The sequence below is a fragment of the Mobula birostris genome, chromosome 9 (genome assembly GCF_030028105.1).
Source record: "Mobula birostris isolate sMobBir1 chromosome 9, sMobBir1.hap1, whole genome shotgun sequence".
In the NCBI taxonomy this organism is placed as follows: Eukaryota; Metazoa; Chordata; class Chondrichthyes; order Myliobatiformes; family Myliobatidae; genus Mobula; species Mobula birostris.
In genome coordinates, this window is record NC_092378.1 from 127634180 (window position 1) to 127652439 (window position 18260).

An 18260-nucleotide genomic window follows, 5' to 3' on the forward strand; every position below is an offset into this window, starting at 1 on the left:
TCTTAATTCGTTCTTGAAAAGAATCAGCCAAAAAGCCAAATATTCCCCATTCAAAACTTAACATTAGCACTCTAACCCTAATCTGTTTTTTTTAATCTTCATAGCGTTGCCTCCTGCGTAACATATGGAGACTAAATTACTGCAAAACACGTCAATACATGTGGTGAAGCTGGCTGGAATGGAGAATGCCTGCACGTCTTCCACTTCCAGTCAAAATGCAGCTCTGATGGCATTGTGTGCAAAGTGTTTACTGTTGACATCTTGCCGGACAAGCCCTTGATGCATTAGCTTGTTTCGTGCGGTTGGGGTCACTGTACCACAGTTCCTCTCAGTTCGTTACAAATTTGCTCTCGCTCCGCTCTAAACCTTATGATGCTTTGACATATCTCGAATAATCATCCAGAACCGTGACTATGAACACTGATAAGAGAATTACTTATTGTTTATTCTGTGTGATTTTTTATGCTTGATTTTTTTCGAGGCTTTCGAAAACTTCATTTTAATTAAGGCTATATTATTGCCTGCTTCTCTTTAAAAGAGTAACACGTTTATTAGATTATCGTCCCAATTAAATTACACTTTTCAATTTCAATTGCAAAATTTCAGTTTAAAAATTTCAATCCCTCCATAAACAAAACAAAAACGTTTTCCATCAATACATATTTCATATACTGTTAAATTGTCAATGATAAACTGGCACTGGGTCTTACAGGATGGGCTCTGTGTGATGGCTTGACACTGTGTAGCAGTACAAATAAATTAACTTCCATCGCCTGCCTCGCTGTGGCATTTCTAATTATTATTGCTTTCAAAATGCTACCACAGCTCGTCTTATAGGTTCTCTAGGTTACAGCTCAGCGTTCAACACAATCATACCCTCAGTTCTAATCAAGAAGCTCCCAAATCTGGGCCTCTGTGCCTCCCTCTGCAAGTGGATCCTTGACTTCTCAACGGAAGACCACAGTCTGTGCGAATTGGAAATAACATCTCTCCTTGCTGACAATCAAGTGTGGGTGCTTAGGCCCACTGCTCTACTCCCTTTACACTCAGGCTGGGCCCAGGTGAAATGCCGTCGACACAACTATTGTTGGCAGATGGTGTCTAGGCAGATCAGCTGTTGAGTGGTGTTGCAACAATGGCTTTGTACTGAAAGTCAGTAACACCAAATTGATTGTGGACTTCTGGAAGGGTAAATGGAGGGGACACACACCACTGCTCACCGAGAGATCAGAAGTGGAAAAGGTGAGCAGTTTCAAGTTCCTGGCTGTCAACATTTCTGAGGATCTAGCATGGGCCCAAGATCTTGATATAAATACAAATAAGTCAGGACAGCAGCTGTATTTCATTAGGAGTCTGAGCAGGCATGATATGTCACCAAAGTGACTCACAAATTTATACAGATGTACCGTGGAGAGCGTCCTAAACGGATAGCATTACCATCTAGCTTGGAAGGACCATTGCACAGGATCGGAAAAAGCTGCAGAGAGTTGCAAATTCAGCCAACACCATCATAGAATTAGCCTCCCCAGCATCGAGGACATCTTAAAAAGGAGATGCCTCAAAAAGACGGAATCCGTCATTAATGACCCCCTTCACCTAGGACATGGCCTCTTCCCATTGCTACCATCAAGGAAGAGGTACAGGAGCCTGGAGACACACACTCAACATTTCAGGAACAGCTCCTTCCCCTCCGCCATCAGATTTCTGATTGGACAATGACCCCGCGAACACTGCCTCACTATTTTCCCTCTCTTTTTGCACTACTTAATTAACCTCATTTCTTTATATATATACTTACTGTAATTTATAGTTTTATTATTATGAATTGCAATGTACTATTGCCGCAAAATAACACATTTCACGACATTTACCAGTGATATTAAACCTGATTCTCATTTTAAATCACAGGTTAACCTGGTAAAATATTCAAAACAGCGGTACAAATGAGATTTGCATTCACGTATGCTGGTGTTTCCTAACGGAATTTCTAGGCGTTTGGACTTCTGTTTACGGCCGTAGACTCTGAGCCAATCACTGCTAAACAAACCCGTCGCAGCTTTCCATCCACATTGTGTGTGACTTCATTACCAGAAACATTATAACATCGGGGTTTAAACCAAATTGCTCAGTTTTTCCAAACCCCACCTTTTAAATTATTTAGTAAATCAATTTGCACTTAAGGAAGTACCAGCCGCCTCCCAGGTAATCAGGTATAATCGTAAATACATCGCAACCCTCCAACACTTACTGTAAATCTTTTTTTTTGCGTCCCGGGGCGCCAGGTTGTGATTTTTGCACGTTTCAGTGGGTTCTGGAAGTTTTGAACTTTATAACGTTTCAAAGCACGGAGAACGCCTGTCCTGACTCACCTCGACAGTCCTCAAAGTTTTTTAGTTAGTCCTCGAGATTTTGGATTTCGTCTGCTTCTAACTGTTGATCTGTAAGACCAACGAATGGGTAACCCCGTCGTTCGCATCCCACCCTGGCACTTTGTTTCACGATTATTTATCTAAAAACTCATAAGGAACGTATAAATATTGTCATTTAAACCTTTCTTATGCGATTGCTTCTGATACACTGTGGTCATTAATTTGGCCGGGAGTATATAATTGGGTGTGAGCGATAGGGAGGCAGCTTCGTTCTAGTTTTATACTAGAACTCAGTATGACTACTGTTATAAACAAATATTGGAAGCTGAGACTTTAATAATAGTGGCATGTTCTTATCGTTGCCCGTCTCTACTTTCTGACCATCCACCTTAAAACCCGATGGGAATCCCAATCTAAACGATGTGATTTTTAGTTGTGCCACTTAACACATTCAATCAACACAAGACCAGGCACACTTTGCAGAGCTCTACGTGTTTCTGATACATTATGGAAGCTTGTTGGCACGGCAAACATACAGTGCCTTTGTCACTGCCCCGCACAAGAGTTAGTTCTTCCACTACCTTCATGGCTTGAGTTGGACAGTCGAGGATGCGGACACACGGTTGCGCCATTCGGAGCCAGTTGTCCGCGACCTGTGCGCTGTTGGGGTGACGACGCCCGGGGATTCCTTCCCTTCCTGTGTCTCACTGAACGGCAGATGCTGGCGGGGGAAACGACAGGTCTCAAAGTGCGGTTTTTCTACTTTTGTATTGCCCGTGTAAACAAGAGGAGCGGTTACTGTGGGTGGGAATCTGCGGGGCGGGGAAGTGCGGGTCGACTGCGCAAAGAGATCGCAACTCAAGGTGGTTTAACTGGGTGAAGAGGGAGAGGTGGCGGCGGTGGCGGCTCGTCGAAAGAATCTAAAACTAAAATCGGAATGGCCAGTACTATCACTCATACAGGTCACGTCTTTTTGAGAGCAGAGAGGGGAGACGCCATGCGCAGGACGAGGCATGAAGTAGTGAAGCACTGAGCGAAGATGGCGTATATACAGGTAGGTTTGGAAACACTTAAAGGTAAATTTGCAGAGCAGGGGGAACCGTTTTAAAAGGTATTGGGGATTTGAATGGAACGGCGGCATTCAACCAGCAATGTTTGTTTTTCTTTATCAAAGCAACATAGAAGTGCTTATAATAAACATGTCTAGGTAATGAATTCACACTGCAAATTGTCTTTTTGTATGATTGTCAGCTAATTGTCATTGTTTTCGGTGCCCCTTTGGCTTCCCTGAGGTGTTCCATTGAAAACTGACATATTCCGCAACAAATTTATTTTGACATCCTAGTTTTGAATGCATCGCGCTCATTGTGTTAAAACGCCTTTCTTTCCGCGAAAGCAACAGTTGCTGTCTGCACAGAAATGGTTTGAAAAATGACACATTCTATCGGTTTGCACCCTCAATATCTTTTTTAACAGAGGTACCGATCGGGCGATGCGTCAGAGTGCTGGCCGCAGTTTCCATGGTGACAACCACAGCTAATTGGGAAGGAGATATACCAGTCCTAAAGCCCACGGCTACATCCGTAGTCGAAAGATCATTGACACCTTGCAGTTCTGCCCCGTTAGTACTAGCACCAGATATAACAAATGTCAAATGTTAGACACTGGCATATTTTTACAATACAACTGGGAAACTGTCTGCATTTAGAACGCTAAACTGATTTAATTTTGTTTCCTCCCTTCCCCTCTTGACACGGATCTCTAAAAGGACAGTTGGAACCTATAAGCCAGGTGAGTCTTTTCCTCTCTGAACGTGATACAATACCGCACTTTTAGTAACAGCTGCTCAGATCAGATCCAACAGTTCCTTATTTATTGTATTCTGAAAGCAACTGGTTTACACAAACGTCGGGGAACCCCTTCCTCTCCACCCCTCCCCCCTCCACCACACACACTTTCTTTTGCAAGTGTGATTGATGCTTGAATTGCTCCTGTCAGCAACCGTGATGGCGTATAATGATCAAAATCCGGCAGAAAACGGCTCATGGTCGAAGATTAACAACAGCTGTCCCTTCGCATCACTGACTGAAAAGCCCACGGCACAGGGAGACAGACATTAGGGCCAGCCGCACGCGGAACAACGCATATTAATTCCATTTCGTTCTCTTCGTTAAACAGGGGTTTTTGACCAGAATATCAGATTTTATTCTGTGTAGATGGACTTGTAGGAAGTGCTGTCAAAAGTGCTATGACTGCAGCTGCTGTCAGTCCAGTGAGGATGAGGTGGAAATTCTGGGACCGTTCCCCGCACAGACCCCGCCGTGGTTGTAAGTCTTTTTTTTTGAAATTGTACGCATCTTCGAGCGCTGAAGCTTGGCTTGTTCAACAAGTGGCCGCGCTAGAACTTGTACGGTGGCAAAATACATTCGATGCGAGGGCTGTTGTGTTTATTTCCAGGATGTTGTCAGTTCTCCGCTTCTAGATGTCTGCCATGGTGCCTATGTCGTGATGTCGCGCGGAGCCCGTAAAACGATGGCGGGGAAATGCGCTTGGCTGACAAAACCGTGCGTTCAGTATGGCCGCAGAGTGTAATGATAATTCACGATATGTGAAGATTCGTTACCTGAAGCGATCATGAATGATCGTGGCACCACAGATGCCAAGGTGATAACATTATAAATGATGAGACTTTTTATACGAAGGAAACGCTTGGGAAGGAGAGATAATCGAAATTAGCTGGAGTTATTTTGTTTCAGTGTGGAATGTAGAAGCAAATTTTAAAATCTATTAGATTTATCTGAAAATATATGAGATCCAAGTACAAAGGCGATGTAAAAATGACGCATCAACATTATAACACAGTACACAAAATATGCTTATCTATGATCTTTCAGCAACAATCTCTGTACTAGGTGTGACCTACTTTCTGTTATTCCTGCCTTTAACTCAGATAGTTGGAAGCACGTAAAGCTCTTGGACAGCTCTGGTATTTTAATGAGAAGTTAGAAGTCTTACATCAAGCCCACTCCCCCCCCCCAACCATTTCTTTTCTCAGACAGATATAGTAAGAAGACTGAGAAGCTGTTTGAAAGGTGAGGAGAATTATTCCTAAGTAATATACTGAATCAAGCTGCCGTGACGAGCAGTTCAGAAGTATTCAGCCACTTGCAGAGAGCTAAGCTCCATCATTCTCTTCTGTCTGTGGACTCCATATGCAGTCCCATGGCAGAGCTCAGGTGTGATCGGGTTCCCTGGCATTATGTTGGGGAATCTACCTCTCCTGTACTAAGACCAGGATCCTGATCCACTGGAATAGAAATTTTCAGTTTTGTGGAATAAATGGAAAATTGGTAGGAAGTTAACATTTTTAAAATTATTTTATTATTTTTACTGCTTTAAAATTTTCTTCAAATGTTTCCTTTAATATTTGAAATATTTTAATAACTTTAGCAATAGAAATGACTACTTCAAACAATTTTAAATGGTTTTAAGGTCTCTGAATATCAGATTGTAATAGAAGAATGAAAAAGGAAATTACAGAAGTGATTCCTTGGTCTCTGGCACAGGTATTTGCATGTACATTGGCTATGGGTGTTTTTCTGCCTGGAAGTCTGTAACACACACTAAATGCTGAAGGAACTCAGCAGGCCAGGCAGAATCTATGGAAAAGAGTAAACAGTCAACGTTTCGGGCAGAGACCCTTCTTCAGGACAGTTTTCAGCATCTGCAGTTGTTCTTGTGTTTGTGTATCAGAGTGCCTTCTTCTTGAAGTACTGCCTTTTGAAGATAGGCTCAACGGTGGGGAGGCTAGTGCCCAGGTTGGTGCTGGGATGTTTGTTGTTTGTTAAATGTATACATTATTTTTATGTTGCCTGATTACTAGGTTTGCAATAAACATGAAAATTGGTGCAGTCATAGATAGTGAAAATTGGCTAGAGATATAGATCAGAAAGCTGCAGGTGGAATTTAATATCAAACTTTAAGAGAAATTTAATTGAATCCAGACAATTATGGAGTGATATAGTTCAGGAAGTCAAATTCTGGTTGGGCATGTAGAGTAATTGTTAAGGATCTCAGGTGTGCTGATGTGCAGAGAGTCCTTGGGGAACAAGTCCATACTCACTGAGTGAAGGCATAGGTGGATGGGCAGGGAATAAAGAAAACATTTCGTATATTTGCCTTCATTGGCTAGAGCATTCACTGTAGGAACTGAGATTTATCTTGTAGTTGTACAAGACGTCAGTTAAATTAATTTTGTCCACAGGAAGGATGCAGTAGCAGTAGAAAGAGTATAGAAGGCCAAAGATATTCACCAGGACGCTGCCTGGACTGGAGTGCTGAATTTATAAGGAGAAATTCAAAGGGTGGAGTTTCTTCTCACCAGAATGAAGATGCTGAAGGAGTGACCATATGGAGGTTTATAAAATCTGATGGGCATCTGATGGGCATATATAGGACAGAAAGTCAGAGTTCTGCTTTTTGCAGGGTAGGGGAGCGTAGAATTAGAATCTGGTACTCAATTGTTCAGAGATCCTGATGGTTCAGTATCTTGCTCGTTCATTAGTCTGGAGTGTGAGCAGGCTGGGTATGGATAAGGTCTGGATTTGGTGTGCGACTAAGGCAGGAAGCAACAGCATTGGACTGTTGTATACTGAAGTATAGTTGGGGTTCCAGAACACCAGGGCTCAGGAACATGGACAGGTTTGCAGCTGGAGCCACAGTTGGAATGCTTGCATATTGCTCACTCCTTTTAAGCTCACCGGATTCCAGGAAAAATGTTATATTACTGTGGAATAAATAGAATAAAAGTAAACCTAGAAGTTAGCATCCAAGAATCAGGAAAATATGCTCATTGAGGACTACCAAAGTTTTACTGTATATTGTTCAAAGAAGGTCACAGCTTTGTATATGCAAGAAAAATAGAGTGAAAATGTTTCAGGGAAATCGGAATAAGACCACACAGAATTATCATCCTGTGCAAAGTCTTAGGCACTGTAGATTTTTTATATAAATTTGGCTTTGACACTTTTTTGTCTTCCGCATTAGTGTGTCAGTAGAAAAGAGAAAATTTTAGAGTTCCAAACTTCCATTTTCCAAGAAACACTAAATATTGCAGAGATTTTTTTTGTATTTCTTTCAAGAAAGTAACATATTAAGTAATACCATTACTTTTCAAATGAAAAATTTATTACTTTGTAGTCCAGTGCATGATTAAACAAATATAACACATGGCATGTTAATGATCAATGACATAATGAGTTGAATCAACTAACCTGATTAACTGAAACAGAAACGGGTGAAGAAGGAATCAAACTGGCAAAGAACAACCAAACTAAAATGTGAGGATCTGGCAGATGTGGCAGTTTAACTTTCAAATCATCAATTTTCACACCATGGCAAGAAAGAGCATTGCAACAAGACACAAGATGGTCATTCTGCATCAACAAGGTCTCTCCCAAGCAGAAGTTTCTAGTTGAGTTTCAAGATGTGCTTTCCAAGCCCTTCTGAAGAAGCACTAAGAAATGGGCAAGGTTGAGGAACAAAAACACAGTGGTCAGCCTTGGAAAGTGAGTGCAGCAGACCAGAGATATATCAAACTGTTATCCCTTCTAAATCAAAAGAAGTCCAGCACTGCAATCAGCTCTGAACTCACAGAAACCACTGGAACACAAGTATGCCCTCTACAGTCTAGAGAAGTCTTGTCAGAATAGTCTTCATGGAAGAGTTGCTGCCAAAAATCCATTCCTCTAAAGTGGAAACAAAGCCAAGAGACTCATCCACACACAAAAAATGCAAGGACTGGGGTGCTGAATGAGTGCTCTGAACTGACGAGTCAAAATTTGAAGCTTTCTCTCAAACAGGAGGCAACTTGTCCATAGAAGAGCTGGAGAGTGCTACATGGATGAGTGTCTGCAGCTTACAAGGAAGCACAGTGGAGGTTCCCTGCAGATTTGTGGCTGCATTTCTGCAAACTGAGTTGGTAATCTGGTCAGAACTAATGGAATCCTCAATGTTGAGAAGAACAAGCAGATTCTCATCCATCAGGGAGGCATCCATTCAGTCCTAACTTCATTCTGCAGCAGGACAATGACCCTGATAACATGGCCAAGGTCATAAAGAAGAACCAGGAGTTCTGCAGCATGTCCTCCACAGAGCGCTGACCTCAACATCATCAAGGCTGCCTGAGATTACCTGGAGAGACAGAAGCAAGTGAGACAGCCAAAGTCTGCAGAACTGTGACAAATTCTCCAAGATACTTGGAACGACCAGCCTGCTGATTTTCTTATAAAACTGCATTACAATGTACCTAAGAGAATTGTTGCAGTTTTTAAAGCAAAGTGTGGTCACAGCAAATATTGATTTGAGTTAGCTTTTTACTGTTTATTGTTCTTTATAAATTTTCTTTTGATATTCAGAAACATCATCATTTTTAGCAGCATCTTCACTTTACAGAATGTTTTTACATTTGCCTAAGACTTTTGTATAGTACTATATGTTTCAATATCTTTGTGAATCATTTGTTGTGATTATAACAATGTTGCATTGGGCCAGCATGAGCCTGAGTCAAAGAAAGTTTTTTCAACAAAATAAATTTGAGAGAAAATGTTGAGTAGAGGTGTTTTATAACATTGTTCAGAAAAGCTGTGATTGTCAGGAACCTAAAATTGTGCCTTTTTAATGAAACAGAATAAATGACCGTAGCAATGATCGAGAAACAGATCTCGAGAATACCAACAGTGATCCTCCACCAACGCCTCAAGGCATCTCACCCGACAGAAAGAGTTCCTCGGCCACATCGCGATCCACATACAGCCTCACAAGGCGGATTTCAAGTAAGGCTGAGGAATATTATGTACATTACAGTTTACATGCTTTATTGAACAGAGTAAGAGATGGTTAGTCAGCCTCCTTAACCTGTTTTGCCATTCACTTCCATCATAGCTGTTACAAAAATGAAAACTTTTTTTATCCTCCTTGGGTCCATATTTCTTAATAATTGGTATTGGTACGGGTTTATTATTGTCACATGTGCCTTGACAACAGTGATAAGCTTATCTTGCATACTGTTTATAGAGATCAAATTGTTACACAATACATTGAGTTAGAATAAGGTAGAACAATAACAATAATAAGAATAGAGTGTAAAAGCCACCAAAATAGTACAGTGCCAGTAAATGACAAAGTGCAAGGTCATAACAAGGTAGTTTGTAAGACTAAGAGTCCATCTTATTGTACAAGAGGCCTTTCGAACAGTGGGATAGAAGTTGTCCTTGAGCACGGTGGAACGTACTTTCAAACTTCTGCATCTTCTGACCAATGGGAGAGAGGAAAAAAGAGAATGTCCAGGGTTGGTGAAATCTTTGATTTAATACTCTCACTTAGTAAAGTCTATTGAACTTTGATACGAAATTCTTAAATGACCTCAGCTGTTCCTTTGGAAGAGAATTCAAGTTTTCTACTCCTTCTTTTGTTCAGATGTGCCTGACATCATGTCTCAACAGCCAAGCTCTAATTTCTGCCTCTCTGTCCTAAAGTTCCCGACCAATAGAGAGATTCTTTTCATCTATATTGGGAAACTGTTTAATCATCTTAAGTATTTCCATTAGATCACTCTTTTGATCTCATACAATAAAGGGAACACTAATCTAGCCTGTACTCTGAATTAATTGCTTTCATATGTGATATTTTAGATGTAGTCAAGATTAATAGTTGCCACATTATCCCAAAGAGCAGATATCCACTTAAGATGAAGGCTGAAATATAATGTATAGGTCTGATTGAGGAATTATGTAACATATTGTTATACATGTTTTAGTGATATCTACACAGTTTTGTGATATTTGCAGTATTTTGTTTCCTAATTTTTTCATTTTGACTTTCTATGAATGCATTAGGAATAATAAATATGTGATTTTATAGAAAATTGTTTAAGTCACTAGGTAGTCAGTAACACCATTCAAAATTCCTAGAAAGTAATAAGTATCTTAAAGCAAACAGACGAAGGATAAAAGTAATAAGAATATTTGTATAAAATAGTAGATAACACAGATTAAAAAGATGGGCAGTTTGAAAACAAATTGATTAAAAGCGGTAAGGAAAGCAGATGACATCATAACCTCTGAGACTGAGACTCGTGTAGTTTGCAGTTAGCCTGGAATAAAGATAAGATGTTGGAATTACAGTGCTACATATGCTGCAAGCTGCTGTACATTGCAATTGGTGATAGAAACATTGCAATGCAATGCAATGCCTTGATTATGGCTGGAAATGCTGAGTGCTCCCTCACTGATTCCCATCTGTAGGCCAAACTTAGAGGATAGCAGTGGCTTGTCTATAAAATTGACGTTCATGGTTTTGCAAAGTGGACATATTTTCTTTATCCTGCCTTTACTTCTTGATTCTTGCTGTGAGTTGTGACTCACACAAAGCATCTCTGCCAAACTCACATAGTAAATACTTTCAACGTCAGGATCTGTGGTTTTGGAAGCAGGTGGGATCAGTTATTATTATGTGTCAGGCTAAATGTTATCACTTGGTCTTGTTGTACCTCTGAAGATTCAAGGACGAAGATGCATGATGATTTGCAATGCCGTTCAGGACAATGCCCTACGGAGAGGTAAGGCCTCAGAAATATCCCATGATATACAGCTACTTGATCTCATCTTCTTCCTGGTGCTATTGCATTGCATATGAATGAATTTGAGGTCAGTGGTTTAAAGAATGTCAGGTTTGAATGGTAATGGTTACTATGATCAATGCAATTGTGCCCGCCATCTTCTTGTGTAAAATCATGTTATGAAAATGGACTGTTCTGGAGGTGGAGAAGATGTTTCCAAAAGTGGGAGGGCCGAGGACCAAAGTGCACAGCCTCAAAATAGAAGGATGTCTCTTTAGAACAGAGAGGGGGTGAATCTGAAATACATGGCCACAGATTGCTGTAGAGGTCAAGTCAGTGGGTATACTTAAAGTGGAAATTAATAGATTCTTGAGTAGTAAAGGCAAGAGTACTTATGGGCAGAACACAGGAGAATGGGGTTGAGAAGCAAAATAAATCAGCCAGTAATGAATGGCAGAATAGGCTCAATGGGCTGAATGGCCTAATTTTGCTTCTATATCTTACAGTCTTGTAGTCTTATGTTATTACAGTTCCAAAGATTGTGAGGGGTTACTGATGTAGGCAGCAGTGAGGTTACAATAAGATCAGCCATTATGTTATTTAATGATGTTTTTGGGAGACTGAATCCCTCTCTTGCTTCCACTTTGTCTGTTTGCATACTTGTGTAAGTTATGTTATCCCATTCAAAACTTCATCTTTCATCTAGATACAGATTTTCAAGCCCCTGAATATTAATCACTGGAAAGAATTCTGTCTTTATAATGGAGATAATATTTCATATCCCTTTCTTCTCCCTTCTCACCGAGTTAAGGTCACATTTTTAACAGTCGCATCAAACTTCCCAATGCTTGAAAGTTAAGAACACTGAAACTATTGCTTCTTGTAAATGCCAAGATTTGAGGTAATTTTAATCATGTCTTAAACCCTTGTTCGCTACTTTAATCACAATAAACCAGGTGTATGCATCAGTATGCTTCAGAGCTGAGTTTCAAATCTCGCATATTATAACTCAATGAGGTTAACTTCCTGTTCTGTTAACATTGCTTATTCAGTGTTTGACATTCTCTATTTCTCAGTTAACCCTTTTTGATAACTTTGTCACAGCTAGGCTCAGTTTCCCCCTTTCTTTCTTTCCCAATCTCCTGGACACCAAACTGCACAAAACTTTGAGACAGAACCGTAACAATGTTCCCATTTTAGTGCTGCCTATGTACATGGTCCAAGCTCTTCATTTGCTAATCACACAGATAATCCTTCAGCCATCAACCCTACACCCTGCCACTCACCTGCTTCACTTCCTCAAACAATTTTAAATTCTTCTTCCCCATCTGGAGACTACATTGTAGCTCTGCACCAGTGTGATTTTTCAAACACATCAGCTGATTTTAGCCTTCTGTGTGTCTTTCCTTCCTCTAATTATACTCTGCTGATGGAACTTTCAGTTATCTGAGCCCTAATTTTTAGTGCTGTTCATTGGATGGTGGACCTTCTGTACATTAGCAGAGTTCTTGTATACTTTGCACCAAAATTTCCAGCTTCCTCTCCAAGAATAGCTTTAATAAATTGGAATTGAAATTGGAGTTGGCTTATTATTATCACATGTATCAAGATACAGTAAATAAAGCTTGTATGTTGTTCATACAGATCAAATCATTACACAGTGCATTGAGGTAGAACAAGGTAAAAAAGTAACAGATTGCAGAACTAAATGTAACATTTACAGAGAAAGTGCAGCACAGGTAAACAAGATCATAACAAGGTAGATTGTGAGGTCAAAAAGTCATACCTAGCAAACCATTTAGCAGTCTTTGGCAGTGACATAGAAACTTTGAGCCTGATGGTACACACTTTCAGGCTTTTGGATTTTCTGCCTGATGGAAGAGGGGAGAAGAGAGAATGTTCTGGGTGGGTAGGGTCCTTAATAATGCTGGCTATGTTACTGAGGCAGTGAGAAGTAATGACAGAGTCCATAGAAGAAAGGCTGGTTTCTGCGATATGCTGAGCTGTATCCGCAACTCTCGGCAATTTCTTAGGGTTACGTGCGGAACAGTTGCCATAGCAAGCGGTGATGCATCCCTATTATTGGTTATTACTGTATAACGGAAAGGAATGAATACCTTCTTGGTGCTCTCAGTAAGGGGGAATAATGAAGTGGCATAGAAGTTGCCACAATGGTCATGATCAAATAGGTTATATTCTGGAAAGTTTGGCCAAAAAACCATTTCTGAAGAATTTATGGTGTTGTGCAAGTGCCTCACTTGTGTGCTAAGATCAAACGATTTATTATAATGCTTCACTCTTCAGCCCGTTCCCGGACAATATAAATCCCAGGAATTTGAATGTTTTCTTACTTCTAATGGTTCTGTTTGTTTGGATTTCCAATTTTGCAGATTTCGATTCCATTAGGCGACCAAGCTCCCCTCTGGTTGATATCAAGCCTATTGAGTTTTGGGCAATAGGATCAAAGAAGGAAATAGTGCAGCCGAAGGTTTTCCGAAAGCCCACGTCGGAGGACTATTTTCAAAAATTTGAGCCCAGGCTCTACTCTGTTGATTCAAGCAGTGATGATGTAGACTCTTTGACTGATGAAGAAATTCTTTCCAAATATCAGCTTGGCATGCTACATTTCAGTACTCAGTATGATCTCCTACACAACCACTTGATAGTGAGAGTGATTGAAGCCAGAGATCTCCCTCCCCCGATCTCATATGATGGTTCAAGGCAAGATATGGCTCATTCAAATCCTTATGTTAAGATGTGCCTCTTGCCAGATCAGAAGAACTCAAGACAAACAGGTGTTAAACGCAAAACGCAGAACCCGGTTTTTGAGGAGCGATATACATTTGAAATCCCATTTTTAGAAGCTCAACGGAGGACTCTCCTTTTAACGGTTGTGGACTTTGATAAGTTTTCACGTCATTGTGTCATTGGAAAAATTACAATGCCCTTAAATGAAGTAGACCTTGTGAAAGGTGGACATTGGTGGAAAGCGCTAATTCCAAGCTCTCAGGTAACATGATTTGTTTTCTATGTCTTACATTTCTACATAAATGCCTTTTGTATCATTCTGCATCAAGGCTATTTCTATGTTTTTGATAAGCGAAAAAAATATACACTCAGTAGCTACTTTTTAGGTAGACCTGCTTGTTAATGCAAATATCTAATCAGCTAGTCTTATGGCAGCAACTCAACGTACGGTCAAAATGATCAGTTTTTGTTCAGACCAAACATCGGCATGGGGAAAAAATGTGATCGCAGTGACTTTGACCATGGAATGATTGTTGGTTCCAGATACATGGTTTGAGTATCTCAGAAACTGTGATGATCTGGGATTTTTACACACAATATCTCAAGAAAGAATGGTGCGAAAAGCAAAAAAAAAAAAATCCAGTGAGTGGCAGTTCTGTGGGTGAAAATACCTTGTTAATGAGAGAGATCGGAGGAGAATGGCCAGACTGGTTCAAGCTGACGGGAAGGTAACTGTATCTCAAATAACCACGCATTACAGCAATGGAGTGCAGAAGAGTAGCTCTGAATGCACAGCACGTCAAACCTTGAAGCAGATGGGCAACAGCAGCTGAAGACCATGGACATACACTCAGTGACCACTTTACTAGATGCAGGAGGTACCTACTAAAGTGGCCCCTGAGTGTAGATGCTGATAATTTGAAATACATTCAAAAAATAGTGGCAAATAATCAACAGCTCAGGCAGCACCAGTGAAAATAAAACAAAGTTAATGTTTCAGGTCTTAAGCCCTTCATCAGAAATTATCTCAATGAGCTTGTCTGCAAATGTCTGGTTAAAAGCAAATCCTGGCAATGTTGGAAAACCCATCACAGTGAATACTGGCTGAACAGACTGGTCCTTTTGCAAAAAATGTCCTCTAAGGAGTGGAAACATTCCTTAACTTGTTTTGTGAGGCCATGTTTAATAAATGTGAAAAAGCAGTACTTCTATGGTGAATTAAAATTGTTATTTTGATATGTAAAATTTTTAACCTGTCTTCAAGTATATTGTGATTACACAAAAGAGCACAATAATACATTCATTACTAGGAACATGAAACTCAAGAAATTACTTTGGGTCTTCCAATTAGCTATAACTGGGCATACCCACAAAGCTATAGTACTGTATTAGACTTGCAATTCAATATAAAGAACTAAGATTATAGTTTGAAAATGTGAGTCTGTTTTCATTGAGTACAGTATTGTCAATTGTATCCTAAAGTTCAAAGTAAATTTATTAGCAAAGTACATATATTTCACCATATAAAACCCTAAGATTTATTTTCTTGCAGGCATACTCAATAAATCCATAATGGAATAATAACCATAATATGTAGAGTCAATGAACGACTGCACCAAGTGGGTGTTCAACCATTGTACAAACTACAACAAGCTGTGCAAATACAAAAGGAAAGAAACAATAATAATAATAATAATAAATAAGCAATAACAATCAAGAACATGAAATGAAGAGTCCTTGAAAGTGAGTCCATAGGTTGTGGAAACATTTCAGTTATGAGGCAAGTGAATTTGAATGAAGTTATACCCTTTGGTTCAAGAGCCTGATGGTTGAGGGGTAATAACTGTTCCTGAATCCAGTGGAGGGAGTCCTGAGGCTCCTGTATCTTCTTCCTGATTGCAGAAGCACGAAGGGAACATGGTCTGGATGCTGGGAGTCCCTGATGATGGATGCTGCTTTCCTGCGACAAAGCTCTTTGTAGATGTGCTCAGTGGTGGAGAGGATTCTGCCTGAGATGGACTGAGCCATATCCACTACTTTTTGTAGGATTTTCCATTCAAGGGCATTGGTGTTTCCATACCAGGCTCAGATGCAGCCAGTCAATATACTCTCCACCACACACCTATAGAAGTTTGCCAAAGTTTTAGATGTCATGTTAAATCTTTGCAAAGTCCAAAGGAAGAAGAGGCGCTGCCTTGCTTTCTTTGTAACTGCACTTAAGGCTGGGCCCAGGACAGATCCTCTGAAATGACAACACCGAAAAATTTAAAATTGCTGACCCTCTCCATTTCTGATCCTCTGATGAGGACTGGCTCATGGACCTCTGCTTTCCACTTCCTGAAGTCAACAATCAGCTCCTTAGACATGGTTCTAGCAATATATTGAAAAAAAATGTAATATTATAAAGTATCGAAGACAGGAAAATGTGGAAGTGATTATTCTTTCCTGGGGTAGCCTACTGGTTACTTTCATCCCACACTGTTTCTTCTTTGTAAGTCTAAGGCTGTATCATAGATCTTATTTAAAGTGGAACATAAATAAATAGAAGTGGGAGAAATATGTCTGTGGGACATAAAGACCAGCATGGACCAGATAAGCCTAATGGTGTAAATAAAACTATCTTGATTCCTCTTTCCTTATAATCTTTCATTCTATCTCCAACATTTCTTGTCAAAGTCCTTAAACGTGTTTTTGTGCGTGCTATGTATATTTATAATCCACTGTAAATGTCAGAGGTATGATTAATAAGGTTGCAGTTGACATGAAAGTCAGTAGTGTTCTTGATAGAAAGGAGAGTACTCTCCTCCTGCAGAACAAAATTGATGATTTGGTTGGATGTGCAGAGAGATGGCAGATGAAATTTAATATTGGAAGCTGTGAGGTAATGTGCATTGGGAGAATTATTAAGACTAGGATGTGCATAATGATTGGTAGATCACTAAGAAATACTTCGGAACAATTACCGTTCTAAGGATACCCGAAGGCAGTAGCATATGAGATAAGGTAACGAAAAACAACATACAGACACTTCCCACATTATATTGCCTTGGGTGATGAAAAGTTGCTTTTATAGGATTCACAAATCATACCCAAAATTTTGAGATACAGCATAAAGTTCTTTTTCTGTGAATTTATACAAAAAAGTTAATAAAACACTTTCTTTTCAACTCACATTTCTTGTTACATGCACAGATGAAACAGGTTTGCATTATGGAAAGTTGTGATAGGAACCATTTTCTAGGAAAGCAGGGATTGCATATATAGGATATTTGCCTTCATTGGTTGTGGCATACAATGCAAAGCCAGAGAAATTATAGTATGATGCTATAAATCATTTATTAGGTCATAGGTGAAGCACTCTGTGCAAGTTTAGTCACACGTAATAGGTAGGATGGAGGACACTGGAAAAGGGGCAGAGGAGATTCACCAGGATGTTGCCTATGATGCAATATTTCATTATGAGGAGAGACTGGAGAGGCTAGGTTTATTTTGCTTGGAGTGGGGGAGCCTGAAAGGGAACTTGATTCAAATTGATGAAGGGCATAAGTAGAAGGGATAGTGGGAAACCTTTCCCCTTAGTGATTGTGCCTATAACCAGAGGATGCAAGTTTAAAGTAAGAATGATTTTGAAGGGAACTGAAGAAGAAATTTTTCACCCAAAAGGGTTTTTGAAATCTGGAACACACTGCTGACAGGGTAGTGAAGGGTGGTACTCTCTCAACATTTAGGAATAATCTATTTCAGTATTTGAAATGCTATGGCACAGGAGGCTATAGGACACGTTCTGGGAAATGGGACTAGGAAAACATGGATACTTGATGGCCTGTATTGTCATGATGGGCTGAAGGAGCTGTTTCTGTGCTGTACAATTTGTTGAACAATCCAATTTTAATTGTTCCACTATGAATAATCACAGCTTTAGCTCTCTGGACTTCCCTTCCTAAGAATACTGCTTCTTTGGACAGCTTCTTCAATCCTTTTGGTTAAATATCTGCTAACCTGACTTTACCATGAGCACCGGTTTCTACTTGAAGTGTCCCAAGATGCATGACTGTATAAAAGGTGCAAGACAAATACAAGTTTTGCTGTTGGAGACAATCATTGTAATCATATGTGAAAACAGTTATTGAGGAAAAATAACACCACCACCAGTCTCCCAGTGAAATCATGAATAATAAATTCAGTGTTAATACCATTGTCATCCATATTCTAATTACAAAGCAAATTGCAGCAGATGGGATTTTCATCGATGCAAGGGGATGGAGTAAATCCTCGTTGCACTTCCAGAATGTTGCTTTTTAAATAACTGTAGAAGGAGATGGATAATGTATTCCAATGCATGGTTACGTGTTCTGTGGCTTCAAGGGCAACCAGTACTTGCAGAAAGGTGTCTGTTCAGGAACAGCAGGTCATTTAAGTGAGATAGTGAGTACGGAGAATAGCCTCATAGACGGTGCTCAAAACCGGTCCAAATAGTCAAATGCTTAAAATATCCTTGTATAAAATATTACTTTAAAAGGGAATTC

General features: G+C 39.9%; 1 protein-coding gene across 3 annotated transcripts in view; it reads left to right on the plus strand.

The window, feature by feature from the left end:
* Positions 1 to 3258: 3258 nt before the first annotated feature.
* Positions 3259 to 18260, plus strand: part of syt17 (synaptotagmin XVII) — a 51362-nt gene continuing 36360 nt past the window's right edge. For 2 of the 3 annotated variants that reach the window (XR_011887372.1, XM_072269524.1), the window contains exons 1-5: positions 3259 to 3423; positions 4143 to 4160; positions 4548 to 4696; positions 9057 to 9202; positions 13377 to 13996. Coding sequence is in view for 2 of the 3 variants with exons in the window: in XM_072269524.1 (XP_072125625.1) it covers positions 3409 to 3423; positions 4143 to 4160; positions 4548 to 4696; positions 9057 to 9202; positions 13377 to 13996 (948 nt within the window). In the remaining variant the exon portion in view is untranslated. Of the gene's footprint in view, positions 3424 to 4142; positions 4161 to 4547; positions 4697 to 4961; positions 5034 to 9056; positions 9203 to 13376; positions 13997 to 18260 lie in introns of those variants that run through there. The other variant, XM_072269525.1, reaches the window with a different exon arrangement.